Source organism: Xenopus laevis, chromosome 4S, assembly GCF_017654675.1.
Source record: "Xenopus laevis strain J_2021 chromosome 4S, Xenopus_laevis_v10.1, whole genome shotgun sequence".
NCBI classification, from domain to species: Eukaryota; Metazoa; Chordata; class Amphibia; order Anura; family Pipidae; genus Xenopus; species Xenopus laevis.
Window position 1 is genome coordinate 118,980,883 of NC_054378.1, and position 25,772 is coordinate 119,006,654.

At 40.3% G+C, this 25,772-nt stretch overlaps 2 protein-coding genes across 9 annotated transcripts in view; both read right to left on the reverse strand.

Moving 5' to 3' along the window:
* ccdc51.S (coiled-coil domain containing 51 S homeolog) overlaps positions 1-1,435 on the reverse strand; it is a 31,252-nt gene extending 29,817 nt beyond the window's left edge. For 4 of the 7 annotated variants that reach the window (XM_018261465.2, XM_018261458.2, XM_041561766.1 and 1 more), the window contains exons 1-2: positions 1,278-1,435; positions 829-899 (exon numbers count right to left, since the gene is read on the reverse strand). The gene's annotated coding sequence lies outside the window, so the exon portion shown is untranslated. The other 3 variants (XM_018261461.2, XM_018261463.2, XM_018261462.2) reach the window with 2 other exon arrangements.
* A 2,279-nt stretch (positions 1,436-3,714) lies between these two features.
* LOC108715912 (deoxyribonuclease gamma) lies at positions 3,715-24,126 on the reverse strand. Of its 2 annotated transcripts, none has more exons than XM_018261468.2 (8): positions 23,781-24,126; positions 15,106-15,194; positions 13,191-13,277; positions 10,477-10,589; positions 9,165-9,277; positions 7,670-7,827; positions 6,925-7,018; positions 3,715-3,852 (listed from the first exon to the last, which is right to left on the reverse strand). In XM_018261468.2, the coding sequence occupies exons 1-8, from the start codon at positions 23,952-23,954 to the stop codon at positions 3,775-3,777; spliced, it is 906 nt and encodes a 301-aa protein (XP_018116957.1). In that variant the 5' UTR covers positions 23,955-24,126; the 3' UTR covers positions 3,715-3,774. The 2 variants fall into 2 exon arrangements, with proteins under 2 accessions (XP_018116957.1, XP_041417702.1); XM_041561768.1 differs by lacking the exon at positions 23,781-24,126 and adding an exon at positions 15,480-15,813.
* Between the last annotated feature and the right edge of the window lie 1,646 nt (positions 24,127-25,772).

Sequence of the window (25,772 nt, forward strand, 5' to 3'; positions counted from 1 at the left end):
TTTTCCCACAAAGCCGCCCCCAGCTCAGTGAACCTGCACTGATCCAACCCTCTGACACTGTTGAAATACCTTCTTGCAGATTCAGTGACGATCCTTCCATAGGCTAATTACAAATCAAAACAGGACTTCAGCCTATGGAAGGATCGATCCGCCCCCAGCCCAGCGTTACGGAAGCAGGGCAGAAGATTCGTTAGTAAAGTGAATGGTCTGCTGCACAAAGGTGCGTGGGGCGGCTTTTAGGGGGGCTTTCAGGGAAAATATTCCGGGTGCAGCACATGCTTGATACTGACACGTTCCTATGATTTTTATAGGAACATGTCAGTATTGCTTTATAAAACACTCCCCCAGTGAATCAGGCTTTAAGGCAGCGAGTGGGGAGCCAAAATTAGATAAAACACTACCTGCCCAGGTCAATATCTGGAAAACGCTTCCATTATGAGAACATTAAAACAACATACCGCTTTAAAGCAGCAATCTATTCTTTCCACACTTTTCCTAGGGCAAACTTTCCCTTTTAGAATTAAAAAAAAATGAATAAAACAGAGACTTTGAACAATCACAGGCCATAAACAGCTACGGAGTTAGTCAGTGATAAAACCCAGGCGCCACTAAAAGCCAGGCACAGCTTTAGAGGGACAGTTTAACCCTTTCCCTGCCAATGACATTTCTCATCTGCAAAACAAGCGACGGCCTGCCTATAATGAAGCACATACATGTCTGGGTTCAAGGTTACGCGGTTCAAGGTTACGTGATTTAAAATCACCAGCAGGGTAAGGGTTAAAGCTGTGTTTGGGCATCACTTTTTGGGGTTATTAAGTGATCACTCACCTTGGAGCCTGAATCATACACGTGGGTTAATCTCTTACTTTACTTCAGCAGCAGCAGTTCACTGGATCCTCCTGACAGAAAAAGAGAGAATACAAAAATTGCTAGCAGCGAGAGGCAAGGACTTCAGGATGAGGTGACCGATTGAATAACACTTCCTAATAGGAAGTGCAACAAGATGGCTACCAGCAAGGCAGCCACAGGCTGTATCAACTGAGAGTACTAATATGTAGGCCGTCAATGGACTGAGAGCACCAACATGGCTGCGGAGTAGCAAAATGGCTGCGGAGTACCAACATGGCCGCCAGAGTTATTTCCACCAGAAATGCATACAAATGAATAAACTGAATATCTTCCACCTCCCACTACTTTATGCCAACCCCCACTGCCTTTTTCTGTACAGTGTCCGGGTAGAAATGGGCTTTTAATCGTGCTTTACCTCTTAAACATACCGTTCTATTAGCGCAGCACAGAGCTCTCGTTCTCCTCAGCGTCTGGGCTGAAACGAGGGATGGGCGTGGCCTCCATTATCCCAGAGGAAGTGGTCATAGCTATGTGCGACAAGCTGCAAAGCACAATGGCAGCCCAACCCTTTCTCCTCTCAGGCCATGGTGCTGCTTAGTGAAGCTGTAATCTCATTATTCGCTATTGTTTTTTTTAAACTCATAGGGGCATGTTTACTAACATTGGAGATAAATATCTGGAGAGATTTCTGGAGATTTCAGCAATTAGATTTAAACAGCCACAGCCAAGTTAGAAAACAAAAGCAAAGATCTGATTGGTTGCTATGGGCAACTTCTCCAGAAATCTCTCCAGATATTTATCTCCAATGTTAGTAAACATGCCCCCCAGTGTTCAACAGCCCCCAAAAGGGGTGGGTCATTCAGTTCACTTTTGGAATATTATAGCATTCTAAGCAACTTTTCAATTTGGCTTCATTATATTTTTTTTAGTTTTATAGTAATTATTTGCCTTTTTCCTCTGACTCTTTCCAGCTTTCAAAAGCATCTAAAACAAATGCTTTGTAAGGCTACACACATATTGGTACGGTATCTTTTTTATTGCTCTTTCTAAATCATTCTATTCCGGCCTCTCCTGTTGCTAGGGGAATTTGGACCCTAGCAACCAGATGGCAGAAATTGCAAACTGGAGAGCTGCTTAATAAAAAGCTAAATAACTCAAAAACCACAAACAATAGAACATGGGGAGGATGATATTTGTGGTTGGGTTAGTGACATTGGGGCAGGATGTTGATGTTGGAGACAACTCACAAATATTATGGCAAATCTCACAGCAGGAGGGCTACCGCACAGGAAAATAGGATAGCCATAGGGTATTTTACTTTCCTGGCCGGTAAAAATAATGGTTGATCCCAATGTTATTAACAGGGAAAAAAGACAAATATATAGGAATGTTTTTCAGTGCAATTGTGTCTGAATAGTCCGATATCCGAGTGCATTTGACTGGTGAATTCTCTCAGTGCAACTGTGCTGCAGTGATTGGCTCTGCCTGTTGTGGGAACTCTGGAGCTAATCACCAGTGTCGGACTGGGGTACCTGGGGCCCACCAGAGAGTCTCATCCCAGGGCCCACCAAACCACTGTCACTGCTCTTCACATTACCTCATCCACAGGCATAATTCCATAAATGTTTGTTGTTTTTCATTTTTCTTATTCTTTCCCTCTCTGTCTACAGCAAAGCAATTCAAGATGGCCTTGTGGTTCAGACGCACACTGCACAACGGCATTGGTCCCTATGAATTGACAGGCATAGGCCCGGATATGTGGAAAGGCCACCAAGGCCCAGGCCTCGGGCGGCAGGATTTTAGGGGGTGGCATGCTGCCCAACAACACCCTCATTGGTTCAAAAACACTGGTGATGCACTAAAGATACAATCATTTTTTTAAATTTTCTGTTGGTTGGTCTGGATCATGAAAATTTGCACAAATAAAGGGCAGGGGACAGGGGTGGCAACCGCAGTGGGAATACGGGCGCCCTCTTTGTAAATCCGGACCTGGACAGACGGGGCAGAGCAGAATGACAGGTGTGCGGACCCAGTGGGATGATGACCTGCAGCTAGGGTTGCAACCTGGCCGGTATTTTACCGGCCTAGCCGGTAAAATACCTGCCGGGGCCGGTATTACAAATTTACCGGCAATTTAGCTGCTGGTAATTTGTAATACCTATAACAAAAGCCCTTGGCCCTCTGGCAGAAACGTACCCCTCCTTCGTCTTCTGCCCCTCTTGCGATGGGGCCCGCCCCCTTTCGCGGCACGTGGCCCGCCCCTTTTTACGTCACATTCCGCCCATTTACCCGTGACCCGCCCCTTTTTTCTTCACGGGGTTACCACCCCCCATCACTGGCCGGTAATTTTTTTTAAAATAGGTGGCAACCCTACCTGCAGCCAAGGAGGGTGAAGGGTCAGCACAGCCATCTTCCCCCCCCCACCGGTATATGGTCAGGCTAGTCCGACCCTGCGCATGCATGTGCCATGTCACAGTGAGCTAGCTGGGAAACTCTGGGCATTTAGCCAGACAAGGCTGTCCACATTGGGTGCTCTCTCCTTGTGCAGGCAGCTTAGTGCTCCCTAGGAGCATTTTCTCTATTAGCCTATATATACCACTTTAGTATCCTCCCAAGTGGTGTACCTTTTCCTGGCAGCCCCTTCCCAAAAAATGAAAACCCTGGACCTACTTTACCCCCTCACACATAATTGTGGGTCTTGAGGGTGAACTGCACGTGTCACAGGTCATCCGCAACCTCTCTCACAGGCCCCCCTTTATAGAGGAAGCAGACCCAGGGTCCCACCTACAGTTGCAGGGTCTGCTTCTGCTATAGTTCCATCATTGATCCTTCCCATTCCATATACACCTACACAAATGATTCACATTATATATAAAAAGGTATTTTATTAAAGGTACAGTCTAAACAGGAACATATCCTTTCATGTTACTTCTTCTTTCGTTTTATTCCTTTTGCAGGATTGAGTTCTACTTCCACAGGATAGTGATCGCTCACTGCAACAGCCTGAAAATGTAACACAGTGTATTAAGTACAGATAGGGGCAGATTTATTAAGGTTTGAATGGTAAATTTAAATTTGAACTCTCAAAATTGGATTTTTGGTCAAAACTCATAAATTCGACTGGGAAAAACCCAAACTTGAATTTGAGATTTATCATACCTCGCCACCTAAAACCTGCCGAGTTTGTGTAGAAGTCAATGGCAGAGGTTCAGTGACCCATTTGAAGATGTTAATAGCCTTCCTAACATTCAAGTTTTTTTCAGAGAAAAAACTCAAAACGAGATCCATTAGATTCGAGTTTTCAGGTCAGTAATATAACGTTTAGACGTTGGAGTTTTTTCTTAAATAAGATATCATTCGAGTTTCGAAGTCATTCGAGGTAAAAAAAACTTGACCTTTGATAAAAATGCCCATAGTGTAACGTGAAGACCACCAGGCTTCTTATAAAAGTGATTGACCCCTTTTATATGCTGTAATACTATTATTTTTTATACAAGTGTTTTTTGATTTTTTGTTATATTAGAGGTTTCCGATTCATGTATTTATATAGTACTAAGCGCTGTGCATCTGTTAACGTGCTTCCCTTATACTCCCATTGTTATACAGGCATTCCAAACAGAAATAGATCCATTAAATATAAAATATAAAAAGGGTATCTGTTTTGTTCTACAGAACACAGGCTTTGGCCCTAAATGTATAACTAAATGCCCAGCCATAAAGCAAAATAGGCTTCTTCTGTCTGTCAAAAAGGAAATAGAGTTAGTTTGATGTGCACTAGAAAACAGGTTCCCCAATTCAAGCTCAATAAAGTGCCTACAACCTTTAAAGCATTAAAGTAAAATACTTGTTTCCAAAACGAGACAACTTTATACAATATTTCACATTGGTATCAGTTTAAAGAGTAGCAAAAAAGCAAGGTGAGCAACATTCCCCCATATAGAGTGTAACTGGTTGTCCTTGTATAAGGCTAATGTTAAACCTTGTGCAAATAGAACCCAAATCTACCCCTAACTTGCCTCAGGAGGCAGTGCGCCACTAGTTACTAGGGGCGGCAAAATGCTGCTCCTGTAACTTTAAGAGACGGATTTCCATTTTTCAAACCAGAAATTCATCTCTTCTAACATAAAGAGCGCAATTGCCTCCTGGACCCCTCTGCCAACGTTGTGGACCCCCCTGGACCCCCTCCAACACATAAAGGTGAGTGTGCGGTGGAGGGGGCAGCCCGAAGTTGCCTCACGAGGAAACTTCGGACAACTTTGGAAAACAAAGAGCCGCGAGTGCCACCCCGATGGCGATTTTTCATTCTAGCTGGCGGGAAGGTAGGGGAAGGCAGTTTGGGGAGATTTTTACCCCGAAGAAGAAGAGATTTGTCACCGGGCGACTAATCTCCCCGAATCTGCCCATGTGCCCTTACACTTACCTTCCCATTGTTCTGTTGTTAGGCTGCTTGGGGCAAAGGGAGGGGGGTGATATCACTCCAACTTGCAGTGCAGCAGTAAAGAGTGATTGAAGTTTATCAGAGCACAAGTCACATGAGTAGGGGCACCTGGGAAACAGACACACATCTATATGTAATAAAAGGCACTAAGTTTGCCCAGGAGTAGTAACCCATAGTAACCAATGAGATGTTTGCTTTTAAAGGAGAAGGAAAAGTAAAAAGTAAGTAAGCTTTATCAGAAAGGTCTATATAAATATACCAGTAAATCATCAAAGTAATGCTGCTCTGAGTCCTCTGTCAAAAGAAACACCACATTTCTTTCCTTCTATTGTGTACTCATGGGCTTCTGTATCAGACTTCCTGTTTTCAGCTTAAACCTCCAGGGCACGGCCTTGAGCATGCTCAGTTTGCTCCTCACTCCCCTCACTGCTGTAATCTGAGCCCAGACTAGTAAATGCTACCTGCTTATTGATTGCTATGGGTTACTGCTCCTGGGCAAACGTAGTGCCTTTTATTACATATATATGTAATAAATATGTCTAGCCCCATGTCAGATGTAAAAATTAAATATAAAAAAGATCTGTTTGCTCTTTTGAAAAACTGATTTCAGTGCAGAATTCTGCTGGAGCAGCACTATTAACTGGTGTGTTTTGAAAAAAAACATGTCTTCCCATGACAGAATCCCTTTAAGTTAACTTTTAGTATGTTATAGAATGGCTAATTCTAAGCAACTTTTCAATTGGTTTTCGTTTATTTTTTGTAGTTTTTTTAATTATTTGCCTTCTTCTTCTGACTCTTTCCATTTGTCAAATAGGGGTCACTGACCCCATCTACAAAACAAATGCTCTGAACGACAACACATTTATTGTTGTTATACAGTGTTCCAAGTAACACTTTTTGAGCAGTTAATTTCTGCTGTAAGTGCCTTATTCTTGTATACTCCTACTTTTTTGGATTAATGTTAATGCTACTCATCTTTCCATTCAGGCCTCTTCTATTCATATTCCAGCCTCTTATTCAAATCAACGGATGGTTGCTAGGGTAAATTAGACCATATCAAACAGATTGCAGAAATTCCAAACTGGAGAGCTGCAGAAAAAAAAGCTAAATAACTCAAAAACCACAAATAATAAAAAATGAAAACCAACAGCAAAGTGCCTCAGAATATCCTTCTCTACATCATACTGAAAGTTAACTCAAAGGTGAACAACCCCTTTAAGACTGTATTATCATTTTTTCTACCAGTAGAGATACATCAGAGGTGACTTTTACTAGAGATAAAATCATATCTCCTTTTCAATACTTTTGTAGCTTTTTCTAAAAGAAATAGTTACATAGTTAAATCGGGTTGAAAAAAGACAAAGTCCATCAAGTTCAACCCCTCCAAATGAAAACCCAGCATCCATACACACACCCCTCCATACACTCACACAAACCATATACATCCATACCTATACTAACTATAGAGTTTAGTATCATAATAGCCTTGGCAAATTGGCATTCGATGTTCTACAGAAAACTATAGCTTCATAATAAATATAATTAGTGTTTAATCTACTGGTGTGTGTGGATATGATAGAGACTGTATAATACCACCCCTATATAAGAAGCTGCTTGCTGAATAAGGTTATACCAACCTCATCGTAGGACAATTCATATTCCTCTTGAAAGTTGAAAGGTTTCGCTGACTTGGGAACAATGTGTTTGAGAATCGAAGTGTGAACAACAATTCTGAAAATGGACAAAGAGAAAATGTTAACATATATTCGAGTTTTATGTCCAAGCGCTGATATTTCCAACAGTGATGTTTTAGGGTCAGGGCACACAGGCAGATTCAGGAAGATTAGTCGCCCGGCGACAAATCTCCTCTTCTTCGGGGCAACTAATCTCCCCGAACCGACTCCCCGCCGGATAAAATGTAAAACGCCGGGATGGCACTTGGAGCAATTCGTTTTCCAAAGTTGCTCAAAGTTGCCTGACGAGGACGTAGTGGGAAGTGTTGGAAACTACAAAATGCTATAACGTCTAAACTCTTCATATTGCCCTGTGTATATTAGACAAATTCCTTCATATTTCATAGGCGCAGAGAAATGCCTGAACCAACTTGTCTGACTGTGACTTGCAGCTTAAAGGGCAATTCACCTTCATTAGCAAAACTATAATAACACATAAAAACCACAGAAATGTGTTCAATTTTTTATAACCTGCCAAATTTTGTAAAATGAACCTGTTAATTAGGGATGTGGTCACGCTACACACGGCAAATCTCTTTGTCCCTCTTACTATTTCCAAAATGTTGGGAGGTATGGTTTTACCACTGAAACAAACAACAACAAAAAAAAAAATAGGTGAAATGTTTTGATGCCGACACGCTAGACTTACCGGTCATAGGAGAAATCTGTTGTTTTGATAGCCGTTGTATCTGTGTCGTCGTCAATGAGCCAGTGTAAATCAGGATCTGTCCTCAACCGGATCGTCTTCATTTTTTTGTTTGAAACGTAGGCTCCATCTGCATTGAAGTCTCCAAGTAGTATTATATTCTTATATGGGGAAAATGACAAAATATTATGGTTTAGCCATCAAATTGTAAACAGAGTCTTGCTTCATTTCATCCACAAAGGTTTACATATGCCTCTGTGCTAATATATATACTATATAATATATTGTCAGTCACACTAAACAATTGTGGGGGGCTAAGGCCAGGTGATGATGGTGAGATGCAGAATCTGCTGCCCTGCTGCTCCCCTTCTTTTCTTAAGGCAGGACGGAAATCCTCCGCAGGTGGAGCAGGAACGAAGGAACAGAGGGAGAGCGGAATCAAAGCAGACCGAGATCTGCAATCATCTGGGCCTTGCCTTAAAGGGGTCGTTCACCTTTAAATTAAGTTTTTTTAAAAAAAAGCTTAGATTTTGTCCTCCAATTGACTCCAAATAGGTTCTAGGAGGTCCCCCATAGGCTAAAACAGCTATTAGGCAGGTTTTAGATGGTGAATGGTCGAAGTCGAATTTTAGTTCATAATAAATTTGGACTATTCCCTAGTTGAAGTACACCAGGCCTGCAGCCTCAGTGGCCCAACACCATCCCCCGGGCCCCCAGCCGCAACCGCCTTCCGGGAACCCCTTAAGCCCCTGCCCCCCCCCTGCATGCATGCCTGGGCATCGGAAGAGAACTGGGATCAGGGAGGGAGGGAGGGAGGGAGGTAAGCGGCAGTGCAGGGAGCAGGGCCAGCGGGGCCCAAAAGTGCTGGGGCCCACCCAGTCTGTTAGACCCTGTTAGTGTCTAATACAAGGATATTTTACAGCATATCTACTGCGCATTCTGGTCTGTCTCCAGTAAAAAACTTTGACTCAATGGGGAATCCCAGTGGATCTACATGTCTTGCCCTTTAATTGTAGGAATACTGAATCCATCAACTACATATTTGGCAAAATCTGAACCTTAATTCATTTTCAAATTTGAGATGAGTAAAAAAAATTGCATCTGTAAACAGAAAAATTGTCAAGATCCAGAGCTTTGAAGTATTCTGCAGAACCAAATCCCAAAGATTTGGCGAAATCTGAATCCTGATTGGATCCGAAGCGCTGGGGCTAAATCTTCAAACAAATGTTGGATGTGATGCATTCATTTTTGATTGCATGTTTGCAAAGAATAATTGCTTGGCATGTAACTTGCAGGGAAAATGTAAAAATGTTCTCTTCTATTAGTCAGTCCCTTGAGCTCAACTCAAACACTTCCCACTGCCAAGAAAACCTGTAATATTTGCTTTTGGTGAAAGGGAATACTAGAACTGGAAATACTAAATCTCTGGCCTTTCAACACAGGCAAGCAGCACCAGGATTCCACTGGAATTCATGGGAAATTCATTCACGCTTCATACCTTGGTACGCCATTTCTTTTTAACATGCTCGTAGACGTCATACAACTCATCGATCTCCTGCACCGAGTCCTTTGGGGTTGTGTGTATCGGAATCAGAACAAAATCTTTCGCAGCTGAAGAGAAATTATATTTTCGTTGAACTGGGCCAGAATAAAAGAGGGAGGTGGACAGAGTAATTAAAAAAAAAACACACACATTTTCAGTTTTGTCCCTTTCGTGTGTCACATGTAGCAAGAATTGGTAAAACCAACATACCTGTGACGTTTTCTGGTGACTGGACTTATGCCATTCACTTTTTGATTTTTTTAAAGCACAAGGAAATGGTTAATCAATGTGGGTGCAAATTTGCTAGGCACCCCCAAAGTTATTATAATCATTTCCCTCAGACCCTGAGCCGTACTCCTCTTGGGTAAAAATGTAGGGTTATTCTACTGACTGCTACAACTACATATTGTCCATGGATCCCTTGTGGCTGATCTTGGTGGTACTCATGCTCAGCAAATTAAAATGTTGCATTTGCGCATTTGCTCACCATCTAGGGCAAGGGGTCCCCAACCTTTTTAACCTGGGAGCAACATTCAGGTGTAAAAAGAGTTGGGGAGCAACGCAAGCATGAAAAATGTCCCTTGTGGTGCCAATTATGGGCTGTGATTGACTATTGGTGGTCCCTATGTGGACTGGCAGCCTTCAGTAGGCTCCGTCTGACAGTACACCTGTTTTTAATTCAACCAAAACTTGCCTCCAAGCCTTGAATTCAAAAATAATCACCTGCTTTGAGGCCACTGGGAGCAACATCCAAGAGGTTGGTGAGCAACTTGTTGCTCGTGAGCCACTGATTGGGGATCACTGACCTAGGTCATCCACAAAGGATCTCAAGGACAAGAGACAAGATGGTGGCATACACCACATGCTGATCAATGACTTTCAGAATCCTCCAACATGAGGTGCTGTATGCTGATAGGTGTAATTCACAACAGGCATAGTGCAGCAGGTTACACCATACTGCTCAGTGGCATAACAAGATGTTACTGGGACCCTTAGCTAATTCAATTTAGGGCCCCTTTGCTAATTAAATTTAGGGCCCCAAAACATTGGTAAGTTGATCTATTCTACCAAGATATATATATAGTATATATATGAAATTGATCATTAATTAGGGCTTTACTGGGCCCTCTACACTCCTGGGACCCCCTCCATCCACAGGGTCTACTTCCTCTGTAGTTACAACCCTGATACTGCTGGAGACTATTGCCCACAGACAGACGAAGGAACCTGCAGACGGGAGAGAACATTTGAAGGGCAGTTGTCATACCAGACTTTTTGGCTTCAAATCTGACAATGAAGGGTTCTCGGGCAAAGGAATCTTCGTCTCCATGCTGCATATCCTCATACTGGTACGTATCCTTCACCTTCACCTGCTCCTCCCTGGAGAACAGAAAGGCCATTCAGCATGGAATTATGTGAGGTGGGATTAATGTACAGCAATAATTGCAAACACTAAACAAGAGGCCTATTTAATGTAGGCAGCCTGGGCAAAAAGTACAATAAAGAGCAATACAGACATAGGCAAAATTTGTATGACATATGACTACTCAATATTATTTACTGTGTTACAGTATATCTACCCCCCTCCAGTTTAAACTAATGATTACAGTTTACCCAGTTCAGTCATATGTTTATCATCCCTAGACTTTAAGGGTAGAACGCCACAGGTGTTTTTCGGCAGATCGACGCCTGGTGACAAAAGGCACAAGACAAGTCGGATGGAGACGCAGGCGTCAAGATTCTAATTGGACTGAATGAAATGTCGCCGGTAGAAACTACATTACATCCGACGTGACGCGTCTGTCGGATGTGGACGCAGAAAGCAGCGTCTTCATCGTGTAGTTGTTACCTCCGACTTTTCACTCAGTCCAATTATATCTACACGAATGCGACTCCATCCAACTTGTCACGTGCATTTTGTTGGTGGGTGTCAATCGGACAAACGCTCGTGGAGTTCTACCCTAAGGGGGTTATTTATCAAAATCCGAATTTTTAAGTTTTAAACAAAAAAAGAGCAGACTACAATCCATGATTTACACTTATTTGTCATTAAAAAACAATGAAAAAAATAGGATCTGGAAAAACCGCGACTTTTTCAGATTGTTGAACAAAAACCGTGACTTTTTTAGATTATCGTGTGAAAAATTTGGCACCCAAAAAGTCAGAAATTTACATGAAATCAGCGGGAAAAGCCTGAAATGTTCGGATTATCGGACGAAACTCAGGGCAGACCATAATATCTTCAAATTGCAAATAGTACCTCTGCCATTGACTTCTACAGGGCCTCGACAGGTTGAAGATGGCGGATTTTCGTATTCTGACTTATTGTATCCTCTGGGTATAATAAATTTAGAAAAATTTGAGTGTTTTGTTCCAAAAATTTTAGTTTTTTATAGTAAAAAAGCTCGAATTTTTTTATGTTTTTGCCATTCGGACTTCAATAAATAACCCCCTCTTTTCTACATGCCGGGCCACATGGTCAGTAAAAAAAAAAGATACTAACAGGGATAGGCAATATATACATCTATCTGCTAATTATAGAGGCAAAGCATTTTTAATTGTTGGTGGTGGAATAAAAGATGAGATCCAAAATTTTGGGCAAAGCAATTTCTCTGTCTGTGAAAGGGGGTAACAGAGCTTATCATTCCTGACTGATACCTGCCTACCAGCTGAAATATCTGCCAGTGAATGGGAAATTACTGTAATTGGGAAGTGTGTTTAATTGTTATTCTTCTTCTGCAGCAAGCACAACCCCACAGACCCAAGGCTTTGATTGAAGATACAGTTTAAATGCTTAAAATTCGTTTCCAGCCTTACAATGAGAAATCACATGATGTTCCTTCAATTACGGACTCAATGGAAATAACAAGGACAAAAAAGAAAGGTTGTGGGTGCACACCTGAGGCCAATTTCAAAAAGTCTAATTCCCTGTCTCAATGATTCAAGTAAAAATGCTAGTGCATATAGTTTTGAAACAGGGTTTTTTAGTTACAAAGTTATGATCATAAAATTGATAAGCCACCATACCACGTCAAGGTAAACCCCATACGGTGGTCCCTAACTTGTTTACCTTTAATCATAGTAAAATAGGTATCTTACCTCTCTTCTTAATAGCATTACTTCATGTGAACAACTCCTATGCCTTGGTTTTAAACTGTGTGCTAAATCCTCCCCCGCCAACTGCTATGCGGCTTTTAAATGGGAGAGACTGCCTTCAGGCTAGATCCTCCCATGCCGCTAGCATTTTCGGCTTTTAAGGGAGAGTGATTGCACAAACCAAAGCAAATAATTAAAGGGACAATAGGACCACCTTGACGTGGTATGGTGGCTTTTCAGCTTTATGATCATGACTTTGTAACTAAAAACCCCTGTTTTGTAAACTTACTTTTGAGACAGGGGCCCAGGGAATGTGCATTAAAACTAGCACTTCCTTTATACTTAAATATACTATTACTTAGCCTTTAGAGTGCTTCCACACCCCTATTTTTATACCTTGTATTGTTGCCAGAAGCTGTGGCTGAGCTTCATGTGGTTTTTAATAGCACCCCATACCCCCCCTTAAACTAATGGGGCCCTATACTTTTAAAAATGGGCGATGGTTGGACAATGCCTCTCCCTTAAAAGCCGCATACTGGCGGGGGAGGATAGATCCTTTTCACTGAAACCAAGGTTCAACAGACACTGATTACACTGAATGCTACTATGCAGTAAGACTTTTTATACTATGGCCGAAAGGCAAACAAGTTAGGGACCGCCATGTGGGGTTTACCTTGACGTGGTATGGTGGCTTTTCAGCTTTATGATCATAACTTTGTAACTAAAAACCCCTGTTTTGTAAACTTACTTTTGAGACAGGGGCCCAGGGAATGTGCATTAAAACTAGCACTTCCTTTATACTTAAATATACTATTACTTAGCCTTTAGAGTGCTTCCACACCCCTATTTTTATACATTGGAAATAACAAGGAACCTGTTTCTTACCGATAGACAAAGAGGTATTGTTCCTTATATTCTCTTCTCCCCAAAGGTGTGCTCAGAACGTAATTATAACGAACTCCGTCACTGCAGCTGAACAATGGAATGCATAATTAGAACTAATTGATAGTTCAGGTCTATTTTACTTAATCACAGTAAGGGTGGTGGCACACGTGGCTACTTGGGGAGATTAGTCACCCAGCAACAAATCGCCTCTTCTTCGGGCGTCTAATCTCGCCGAAATGCCTTCTGGCCAGCTAGAATGTAAATCGCCGGCGGGATGGCATTCGGTCGCTTCAGTTTTCTGAAGTCGCCCGAAGTTTCCTTGTGGGGCGATTAATCTCCCCAAGTAGCCATGTGTGCCACCACCCTAATAACAATTACAACAATAAACAAACAGTCTGATGCTATTTATTGGCTGTTAGTGGGGAGGCTGATAATTCCTGCTCACCCTCCTGCGGTAGATTATCATTATAAGCCTGCAAAAGCGATTTAACCCATTGGGTTCCCTTGGCCTACTGCAATTAGGGAATCATCACAGTCTAATTAAAGGGGAACTATCACGAAATTTAATATAAGCTTCCTCATACTGAAATAAGAAACATTCTAAATAAAATAAGTTAAAAATTCTGTACCATTTATGAAATAATCAAGTTTATATTCACTATTCCTCACTCAGCATCTGTTGCTCTTCATTCTGTCTTCATGCGGCAGTTGGATGTCAGATATTCATTGACAGTTAGATCCAATATATCTTATAGGGGGCTCCTTTTGCCTAGAAGATGTATTAGAGCTCACCACCAGACATCATGTCTCTCTACATGCAGAATTTGTGTATATTATGGACATGATATCTGGTGATTTTAATAGAGTGAGCTCTAATACATCTTCTAGGCAAAAGGAGCCTCCCTATTAGATATATAGGATCATTCATCTGACACCCAACTGCTGCATGAAGAGAGAATGAGGAGAAACAGATGCTGAGAGAGTAGTGAAGATAAACTTGATTGTTTCAGGAACGGTACAGAATTTTTAATTGAGTGTATTTAGAAAAGTTTCTTATTTAAGTGAGCTGAAGCTTATATTACATTTTAATTTTCGCGATAGTTCCCCTTTAAGTATGTTATAGAATGGCCAATTATTTGCCTACTTCTTCTGACTCTTTCCAGCTTCAAAATGGTGGGGGGGGGGGTCACTGACTCCATCTAAAAACAAGTGCTTTGTAAGACTACAAATGACTGTGCCCTGTCCTCTGTGCACTGATCAGTGGACTTGCTCCTGTAATATTTACGTGGCACCAAATAATAAAAAGAATAACTGGCTAAAATAAGATATTTACACAGGGCCAGAAATCAGATTTGGGCGTCCCTAGGCACTGGATATTAGGTGCAGGAGTTTTAAAGAGCTGTCAAATCTCCTGCACGTCCCCAGTGCTTCCAAAAAAGATAGAATGGACACCATGCCACCCCTAAAATCATGCTACCCTAGGCCTGGGCCCATAAATATGGGCCTGTATTTATATGCCCAAAAGACAGCAGTTTTCTTTTAAAGTGCTCAGTAATTCATGGGACCTATTATCCAGAATGCTTGGGACCTGGGATTCTTCCCATTATTTGGACCCTTATACCTTTGAACATTAATTAAGGAAACAGGATTGTTTTGCCTCCAATAGGGATTACTTGTATTTTAGTTTGGATCAAGTAAAAGGTACTGTTTCATTAAAACAAACAAAAAGGAAATCATTTTTAAAAATGTGAAATATTTGATTGAGTTCATGGAAGATGGCTTTCCCATAATTAGGAACTAATGTTTACATTCTGGGTTAATGTCCCCTTTAAATTGTATTAACATAGTCAAAGCAAAGTATGTGGACATTACTTCTCGGAATATTTGTGTTTCTAATGTGCATTCCAGCACTGACCTGTTCAACTGCTCCACAAGCTTCTTGGCTGCTTTTTCCTTTGCATCGAACACTTCTAGAATCACAATGATGTCATAACGTGCCGCAATCTGAAAGGAGTGAGTAGCCATATAGTATGGAAGATTAAATTTGTGTTTGCATGTGATAACATACTCACTCAAAGCAAGTACGTCTTGTCCCTTCCCCTGCTTGCCACCCCCTGGCCCACCCATTTCTGAAACACCCCACCAACAACTCAATAACCTTTAGCCTTTCGTTTCTTCTCCGACTTCACTGATTTACATTCATGTTGCAGCCAATAGTTTCATTTTCTGTTCTTGGCTTATTACAGCCCGGGAGACTTTCATAACAGTTGTAGCCAATATGAGACCTACCTTAGTGATAATGGCGGAGACCTTAGGGTCTGAGCATTTCTTTATTCCAAATCTCCTGGCATTAAATGAAGCAATTTTCATTTTTGTGTGAAAAGAAGAATAAACACGTGAAACACATTGTGGTGCATTTGTGGTGCAAGTCACAATTTCATCTTGATCCTTCCCCTTCCTGTCTGTAAATGTGTCGCTGAACTACAGAGAGTAATTCTCATAATCGCTTAATGTGCTTAGGTGTTTGAAAATGTTTGTTGAACAAGTTAAGGACAAGTTAAGCCCCTAAATAATGTAAAACTTCCCAGCTTTACACCCTAGGCACGTGCCTCTTCTGCCTGCCCCTAGTTCTGGCCCTGTTTTCCACGAATATCAATAAATGTGTGGCTTTCCTATCTTTCTAAAAAGCTTTAAAAATGTGAGATGTATTAAGTGTAAATACCACAAAAACCTCTAATGCAAAACTTGTAAAAGTTGTCGAGGTCCTATAGAAGTCAATAGGAGCTGCGCTGATCTTATCGGACCTCTTCTAATCCATTTGGACTTTTTATAATTAGTTTTTTCGCTAAGAATTGTCTGAAAACGGGAGATTTTCGAGGTATTCGTATCTTTTAGAGCATGGTTCAGCACTTTTTTCCCTTCATACTTTTTCTGTTCGGATTTTTTAATAAATTCTGTGATATTTGTAGAATTTGTGAGCTTAGCTGTGGTTTCAAAAACCTCTAAAAGCACAAAAATCTGACCTTTAATAAATAAGCCTCCACATATTATCATTTTCAACAGAGGATGGACTTTCCCCTGGGGTACAAGACAATGTTCCCTCCAATTTTTTTGGGGGGGGGGGGCACTTCAAAATGTTGTGCGCAAAGAATTAGGAGGGTCAGAATAAGTACATTATTATGTGGTTTGGCACGAAATACATTGTACACACAACAATTAGAGGGGCCATTGAGACCACCAAACTAGTGTCAGGAGAGAACCCCCACCCCCAGTCTTTATAAAAGCCACCTATGGGGGTGAGGGTGATGTATGTAGACCAGGCAGGGGGTCCCAGTTATGCAAGTTGCAAGTAGCCAATTTTATAGCAGAGGCTTCCTTGATCTGGAGACCAACCATAGGTAGGTTAGGTGTAGGTAATTAGGGTGGTATTTAAAATAGGCCCTAGCATTTCAAGTACACAGGCCCAAACAGCCCCCCTCCAGTCCACTAATTAGTTAGAGTCTAAGGCATCTTACAGCAGCCCCATAAGAACTCTACAGATTGCCAGTCCAGGCCTGGGTTACTAAGTGGATATCTTATAGTCCCTTTTGAGGAACATTAGTGCAGTGAGTACCCCACATGAGTAACCCACCAATTCAGAAATCCAGTGGAGTAGACTAAGGTGATTCCCTGATTTACATGAAAAGTGTAAATACCGTAACCAAGATCTACCGCCTGTATGTATCGCCAACTAACTTGTATTGACCAGAATTGTCAATTTTGACCCACACTGGTCAAAATCCAACAAAATTCAATCCATACTATCTAACAAAATATGCAAGAGCACATCTCTGAGTGTGTGACGTGTGATCTATGGTGGCGTAAGCCACAACCAAAACATCATTAGAAATGATAACTCAGATAGCCAAGAAGGCTTTTAAGTTTTTTGTTTTTTTTAAGTTCATTGTTGGGCAACTGGAGCATGGTTTTATTGGAGCTTCTGGAAGATTGTGTTAGTGTAGAGCACCTGGGTAACAAACACTTGGAGTTTGAGTCAAAGTTGCTTAATTAGAGGAGGAGGCTTTTACATCCACCGTCTATATCAGTAGGATAATATCCTAATCCTCATAGCACTTACATCTTTAATATCATCAAATCAGCATAATCAACGTAATTAGTTGATTAGTCACTTGCTTTACCCAATCGAGATATTGATGACTGGTCATTAAACTGCTCATTATTACTTGTTACCAGGTCGACTTACATTTCAACCTGTTCATTTTCCTGCTTCATCTTTATTCACAGTGTCATTAGACACTTCCGAATAATTGGTGGAATTTCCCTTTTATGAAATGAATCATGTCCTGCCTCAACCTGCTATAATTATTACCTACAGTAATTGTACGAGTCATATTCTAATGATACAGAAACTCCCATACAAGTGACTTAAAGGGGTTCTTCACTATCCAAACACTTATTTTAGTTCAGTTGTTTTCAGATTCTTCCCGAGAAATAAAGACTTTTTTCAATTACTTTCCAGTATTTATTTTTTTTTACTGTTTTTCCAAAATCTAAATTTAAAGTTGAATATTCGTGTCTCTGGTGTTTGAGTCTGGCAGTTCAGTAATTCAGGTGCAGATTCTAAACCGTTACAATTTTGCAACATTTAGTTGATACATTTCTCAGCAGCATCTCTGGAGTATCAGTAACTATTGTATCAATTCTAACAGCTGCCTTTAATGAAACAATTCTGCTCAGCAGGGACAATGATAAGAAATGTATCAACTAAATGTATCAATTTAGAACAGTTTGGGGGTCGGCGACCCTCTCCTGCCATAGATGCTTTAGAAGGTTAAGAATGACACTTTACACTTCAATATTAGAAAAACGGTCACAAATAGAAACTAGAAAATAATTGAAAAAAAAGTCTTTATTTCTGGTGATCTATCTGAAAACAACTAGTTGTTTGAAGGTGAACCACCCATTTAACTAAACAACCAAGGTATTTTAACAGGGCCACCATCAAATTTTGATTGGATACCGGGCCCGTTGGGTCAGCATTCGCGCATGCACTCTGGCCCCCCGAAATTTAGAACCTGGTGGACCCCCAATAGTCCAGTCCGAACCTGTTCCTATTTCAAGTAAATTAAAGTTTCATAGTTTCACTCTAGGAAAGAGAAACAATCGCTGCAACACAAGCACAGTCTTGTTTTGCTTCTTTCCTAGAACAGTTGTATAAGGTTACATAGCCTTAGGCTGAAATAGCTCTCGTCTTCCATTACCAATTATCCTTCTTAAATAATGGGTGCAGGTACACCCAGAAAAATTACTTTGAGTCATGTTTACGTGTAGGTGTACTATTTTGCTCCACCAAGTAAAAAAGCTTGGGAGATTGCATATGAAAATTGCTTTTTATGGCTGAAAGCAAAATTCACAGCCCTGTAAAAGAGATGAATTTATATTTACTGCACTTATGATTAAATAATTGATTGCCAGAGGTGCACGATCAATATATTGTATACATGACGAAGCAGGATCAGCAGGATCTGTTTGTGATGAAAAGGTGATTATTTATTCCATAGAAAGAAGCATTTTATCCAATGGATGAAATCAACTTTTGTGTGCTGATCCTGCTTCTTCATATATATTAGGGATGCACCGAATCCACTATTTTGTATTCGGCCAACCCCCGAATCCTTCGTGAAAGATTTGGCCGAACACTGAACCAAATCGGAATCCTAATTTGCATATGCAAATGCATACATTTTTACTTCCTTGTTTTGTGACAAAAAGTCACACGATTTCCCTCCCTGCCCCTAATTGACATATGCAAATTAGGATTTGGATTCAGTTCGGCTGGGCAAAATGATTTTGCCAAATCCGAATCCTGCTGAAAAAGGCAGAATCCTGTCCGAAACCTGAACCGAATCCTGCATTCGGTGCATCCCTAATATATATATATATATATATATATATATATATATATATATATATATATATATATATATATATATATATATATATATATCTATATATATAGTTATATATATATGTATGTATATTAGGGATGCACCGAATCCAGGATTCGGTTCGGGATTCGGCCTTTTTCAGCAGGATACGGCCGGGATTCACCCTTTTTCAGCAGGATTCAGATTCGGCCGAGATTCGGCCTTTTTCAAGAGGGTTCGCATTCGGCCGAGATTCGGCCTTTTTCAAGAGGGTTCGCATTCGGCCGAGATTCGGCCTTTTTCAGCAGGATTCGACCGAATTCTTCTGCCAGGCTGAACCGAATCCAAATCCTAATTTGCATTTACAAATTAGGGGCAGGGAGGTAAATCGCGTGACTTTTTATCACAAAACAAGGAAGTAAAAAATGTTTTCCCCTTCCCACCCCTAATTTGCATATGCAAATTAGGATTTGGTTCGGTATTCGGCCAAATCTTTCCCAAGGATTCAGGGGTTCGGCAGAATCCAAAAAAGTGGATTCGGTGCATCCCTAATGTATAAAGATATACTTGTAGAAAGTGGAGGCACTCATGGGTCTAAATATTTAGGAATTTATTATATTTTTTTACACGTTTCCCCATATCAACAAGTTTTGGTTCCTTTCGAACCGTTGATGTGGGGGAACTTGTGAAAAAACATAATAAATTCATCAATATTTAGACCCGTGAGCGCCTCCACTGTCTACAAGTATTGATATACGTTTTGGGAGATGCACCTGGGACTCCGCTGGATTTTGGGTGAGCGCCAATACTTGATGTGACTATATATATATATATATATATATATATATATATATATATATATATATATATATATTGTATATAAATGAAAATTAGCGCCTGCCAAGTTTTGACTGAATTGCTGTATGGGTGGTGCAGTGGTATAATTATCTATAGTATATGTAACTATTGAGTTGACCATGAACAGTAAGATCTGCTTATTTGACAAGGTCAAAGCCAACTATCAGATATTAATTGAGGCCTTGGGAGACCTGTCTGGAGAAAACTGTATCAACGCTACGGGTGCCACTTGTATGGTTTTGAACTGGACAGCCCAGTTTTTGGGGCTGCCTGGGTAAAAACTGCCTGGCTGGTTAGGAAAACCAAGCAAAATTCTCATAGACTGACATGCGATCAGCCAACTGTTGATCACTAATCAATGTCATAGGCCAGCCCTATGACATCACACAGTCTGCCCTGGAACGTTACCAACCCGCCCCATGATGTCACTGCCCCACCCCCGCCTGGACCATCTGGTGGCTCTAGGTAACCATAATTAATGCACTTTTTAAACCTGCTGATAGATATCTGGTGGATTTTTGACCAGATATTGGTGGTGCAGGCCATCCATACACAGGCAATAAGCTGCTGAATCCGTCTGGAGGGGCCTAGGTGGCATCTTGTTTGATGTATGGGCAACTTTATAATTATAGTCTGGTTCAAGAGGAGGTTTATTGTGGATCCTGTGCCAAGCAGAGCAAATAGGTGCAACTCCATGGTGGCTGGATGGGTAGTGCAAGTTCTTAATAATACTATGTTGGTATGTTTCTATTTCTGGACACTGATATTCAATATACTTGTGTATGGAAACTTTACCTTTTATGTATGATTCACATATAAAAATGCAGAGCGCAGCTTGTAAAAATCTTCTTCCTGAAGGCAAATACTGATAATGGAGTGGAAACGAGTTTATGTTGCCTTCAGGGACGGATTCACAGCACTTGCAATTTTTCACATTAGCAGATACTGTCAGGTACATATTCCCCAGTCAGGAAAGTATTCAATGAATTGACATGTTTAATGAATGAAACTGCATTGAACTTTTATATTGTAAACGCACTTCTTTCGAGAAGCCTACCCTCACTCTGCTTAACTACCAAACGCAATACCACATTTCTCACCCACTTACTTCGATCTTGCCCACTCCCACACCTTGTGTATTACTCCCTTCCCTTTAGACTGTATGCCTATGCACAGGGCCTTCCTCACCTTTTGTACCTGTATTGATTGTGATGTTTGTTACTCCATATATTCTATGTATGTAATTCATGTGATGTAGTTGTATAATCACATTTACTTTACAGTGCTACGCAATATGTTGGCGCTATATAAATACATGTTAATAATAATAATAATAATAAATGTTTGGGAAGAGTCTTTACCTCTTTATCCATTGTGTTTTGTATGTAATATGTAGTAATATGTAGTATGTGCCATGTATGCAACCATTTAGGGGGTTATTTACTTAACTCCGAATGCAAAAATCACGAAAAATTAATTTTTTAAATAAAATCAAACTTTTAAAAAAATCACGATTCTTTGGGAATTTATTAAACCCAGAGGATATAAAAATCCGAATTTGAAAATCCGGCATCTCAGACCTGTCGAGGTTGCATACAAGTCAATGGGAGACGTCCCAATGATTTTTTGATGTGTGCTGGGTTTCGTGTAGTACCCAGAAGTTTGCGGGCAAAAATCTGAGTTTTCAGGTGAAATACATATTATTAATAATGATAATAATAATAATAACTGCTTTGAGCAATCACAATTCTTTCCTGGTGTCTAGGCCATATAAATGCTTATTCTCTATGCCAGACTGTCTATTTTCTACTGTACCCTGTATGTATATATACCCTGTAGTGAGCTAAGGAAAGCCCTGCCAAAAAAAATTAAACCCCCGTGGGAGATTCAGCCAATTCTGTGTGGCATCTAGCCCATTCACTTCTGCATCTGCTGATGCCCCTCACACCCACTTATATGGTGTATTTGAGGCTTATTTTTTCAGAATCAGGCAATTTGGCTGATACATTAGGGGGCACATTTACTATTGGTCGAATATCGAGTGTTAATTAACCCTCGATATTTGACCCTCGAAGTAAAATCCTTCGACTTCGAATATCGAAGTCGTAGGATTTACCGCAAATGCTTCGATCGAACGATCGAAGGAGTTTAATCCATCGATCAAAGGATTTTCCTTCGATCAAAAAAAGCTTAGAAAGCTTATGGGGACCTTCCCCATAGGCTAACATTGGTGCTCGGTAGGTTTTAGGTGGCGAAGTAGGTGGTCGAAGTTTTTCTTAAAGAGACAGTACTTCGACTATCGAATTGTTGAATAGTCTAATGATTTTTAGTTCGAATCATTTGATTCGAAGTCAAAGTTGTAGTTGAAGTAGCCAATTCGACGGTCGAAGTAGCCAAAAACAACTTCGAAATTCGAAGTATTTTTCATTCTAATCCTTCACTCGAGCTAAGTAAATGTGCCCCATAATGTATTGTTATTGCTGCTTTTTATTACTCATCTTTCTTTTTGTTCCCTGTCCTATTCATATTCCAGTCCCTTATTCAAATCAATGCATGGTTGCTAGGGTAATCTGCACCCTAGCTACCAGATTGCTTAAAATGCAAATTGAAGAGCTGCTGAATAAAAAGCTAAATAACTCAAAAATCACAAATAATAAAAAAAAATGAAAACCAATTGCAAATTGTCTTAGCATATCACTCCCTACATCTTTTTTCAGTTCAGCTGTTTTCAGAATCTTTTATTTTTTACAGTTTTCCCAAAATTGAAGTTTAAAGTTTAATGTTTCTGTCTCTGGTGTTTCATTCTGGCAGCTCATTGATCCAGGAGCATCTGATCTGTTACAATTTGTTACATTTAGGGGCATATTTATCAAGGGTCGAATTTCGAATTGAAAAAACTTTGAAAATCGAATTCAAAAAGACCAACCGAAATTAAGTCGAAGATTTTTTTTGCTCGAATAGGTCCATTTTCGATCTTTCGAATCGAAATCGAATTCGATTTGAAGTTTTTCCCAAAAAAAAAACTTTGATTTTTCAAAGTCCACCAATTGACTCTAGATAGGTTCTAGGAGGTCCCCCATAGGCTAAAACAGCAATTCGCCAGGTTTTAGATGGCGAATGGTCGAAGTCGAATTTTTAAAGAGACAGTACATGATAAATTGCAATATTTACCCAAAGATTCTGTTCATATAAAAAATGTATCAACTAAATGTATCAATTTAGAACAGTTACAGAGTCGGCGACCCTCCCCCCAGAGCTACTTTATAAAATATACAAATAGAAAAAAGTGAATATATATATATATATATATATATATATATATATATATATATATAGATATAGATACAGTTAGGAGCACTCACGGGTATCGTGGTAAAGAAGTATCTTTTATTGGAGTGTTACATTACATTATGTGGGGTAGTTTGTAACACTCCAATAAAAGATACTTCTTTACCACGATACCCATGAGTGCTCCTAACTGTATTTATTTGCTTCCTTTTGAGGAGCACCCGGGATTTGATCAATCGACGGTGAGTGCCGGTGAATAATATGACTATATATATATATATATATATATATATATATATATATATATATATATATATATATATATATATATATATATATATATATATATATATATATACTCTGCTGGAGGGGGTTAATAAACTCAGTAATACAACATGCAATACAACTTAAATACAATATTACAACTCCCATTGTAGACCGAGTCATTTAAGTTTCTTTACTCTACTGATTTATGCAGTTGCCTCCCAAGAAGCGTTTTCTGATAGAATGAACTTACTGTTGTTGACTGTTTGCCTCCATGAACCTTCTTAGGGCCGTGCGGAGGGATAAATGAGGGAGAGGCTGCCGAGAGCCTATATCCAGGCAATTTCCAGACAAGAAGAACAGGTTTGTGTTGATTTGACAATAAGAAGAAGACTGATGAGTGTTGTGTAACCTGATCATCATCCATACATCTAGAGCTGCAGGTCAAAAGGAATTCCTGCTTTGAAAATAATTGGTTTAGGCACACGTTGTGTATTGTCTACCAATGTGTTTCGCCTGGAGGAGAAAAGCCCATCACTGGCCTCTCTCTGCTACTGAAACATATGTCACCACTAGTGATTTCCACCCTTTGTTCTTCATAGCAGTTGTTTGATAAGGGGAATATATTAAATCAGATTTTCCCTTCCCAGTAAGGGTGATGGCACCTGCTGCTGCTAGATGCCCAGCAACAAATCTCCTCTTCTTCGGACGACTAATCTCCCTGAAATTCCTTCCCGCTGGCTAGAATGTGAATTGCCGGTGGGATGGCACTTTCCGAAGTCACGCAATGTTGCCTCACGAGGAATCTTCGGACGGCTTCCTGGCGGCGATTCACATACTATATTTCGGGGACATTAGTCGCCCAAAGAAGCGCGACTGATCTCCCTGAATTGCAGCGTGTGCCACCACCCTTAAAGTTGAACTTAGATCCCCCTCATAGTATTTTAACCACTACCCTCCATCCCAGATTCATGCATTCAATGGCCAAAAAGTAAAGAGCCTGGTAGCTTAATGCAAAGTTGACATGGCCATATATATACTGTTGTAGTCAATTTGTCAGTCTTAGTATTGTGTAATCCTCCATTCTTCATTGTGTGTCTGGCCACAACCATCCTTATCCCCTTCACTGCCCATCTGTAAAGACATAAAGCACTTATACGCAGCCCGATAGGAAAGTGTCCGAGCAGAAAGGGGCATGACCTAAAAATCATTTGGCAGAGTGAAGAATAGTTTTAAAGGGGAACTATCGCACAAATGAAAATTTAATAAAAGCTGCATCATACTGAAATAATAAACTTTCTAAATACAATCAATTAAATATTCTGTACTGTTTCTGAAATAATCAAGTTTATCTTCACTATTCCCCTCTCGGCATCTGTTTCTCTTCATTCTGTCTTCATGCAGCAGTTGGGTGTCAAATGAATGATCCAATATATCTTATGGGGGGGGGGGGGCTTTCCTTTCCTATCAGATGTATTAGAGCTCACTCAAATAACTGATTTCTGTACAAACAAAATCTAACAAAAAAACTGCCTTTTGCACAAATTCTGCATGTAGAGAGACATGATATCTGGTGATTTTAATAGAGTGAGCTCTAATACATCTTCTAGGCAAAAGGAGCCCCCCTATAAGATATATTGGATGTAACTGTCAATGAATATCTGACACCCAACTGCTGCATGAAGAGAAACAGATGCTGAGAGAGGAATAGTGAAGATAAACTTGATTATTTCAGAAACAATGCAGAACATTTAATTGATTGTATTTAGAAAGTTTCTTATTTCAGTATGATGCAGCTTATATTAATTTTTCATTTTCATGATAGTTCCCCTTTAAGCTGGAATAGATGCAGTTGAAACAGCCCCTTAAATTTACTAACTGTCTGAACAGGAAGGAAGCCCTTATGTAAATTACACCGTAAATTTTAACAGAGGAAACGAGATAGACCAAGGAGGAATTGGGTGGGCAATTAAATGCAGATACGGGTTGGGGTTGCAGGTCCAGGTCAGATCACAAAAGAGGATTTTTTGTCTCTTGACATCTTCTTGGCTGAAGCCTTTTTTTCCTTTTTATATTGAACCCAATTCTGAATTTACAGTGGGTAGGAGGCTGGAGGCTGGTCGGGTAACAGTTAAAAATACAAGTGTAGGGCTGGCACAGGTCCAACCAGGGAATTTAATCTTTCTGTTTTTGGTGCCAAGTCTTTTACATTATGGAATTGCCCACAGATACGGTGCAGGGGCAA

Coding starts and splice junctions, on each gene's coding strand:
- LOC108715912 (XM_018261468.2), bottom strand. CDS start 23,954: ATGGATGATGATCAGGTTACACAACACTCATCAGTCTTCTTCTTATTG. Junction 13,278..15,105: donor CTTGTGGAGCAGTTGAACAG/GTCAGTGCTGGA, acceptor TCCATTGTTCAG/CTGCAGTGACGGAGTTCGTT. Junction 7,019..7,669: donor ACAGATTTCTCCTATGACCG/GTAAGTCTAGCG, acceptor GTCCATTTTCAG/AATTGTTGTTCACACTTCGA.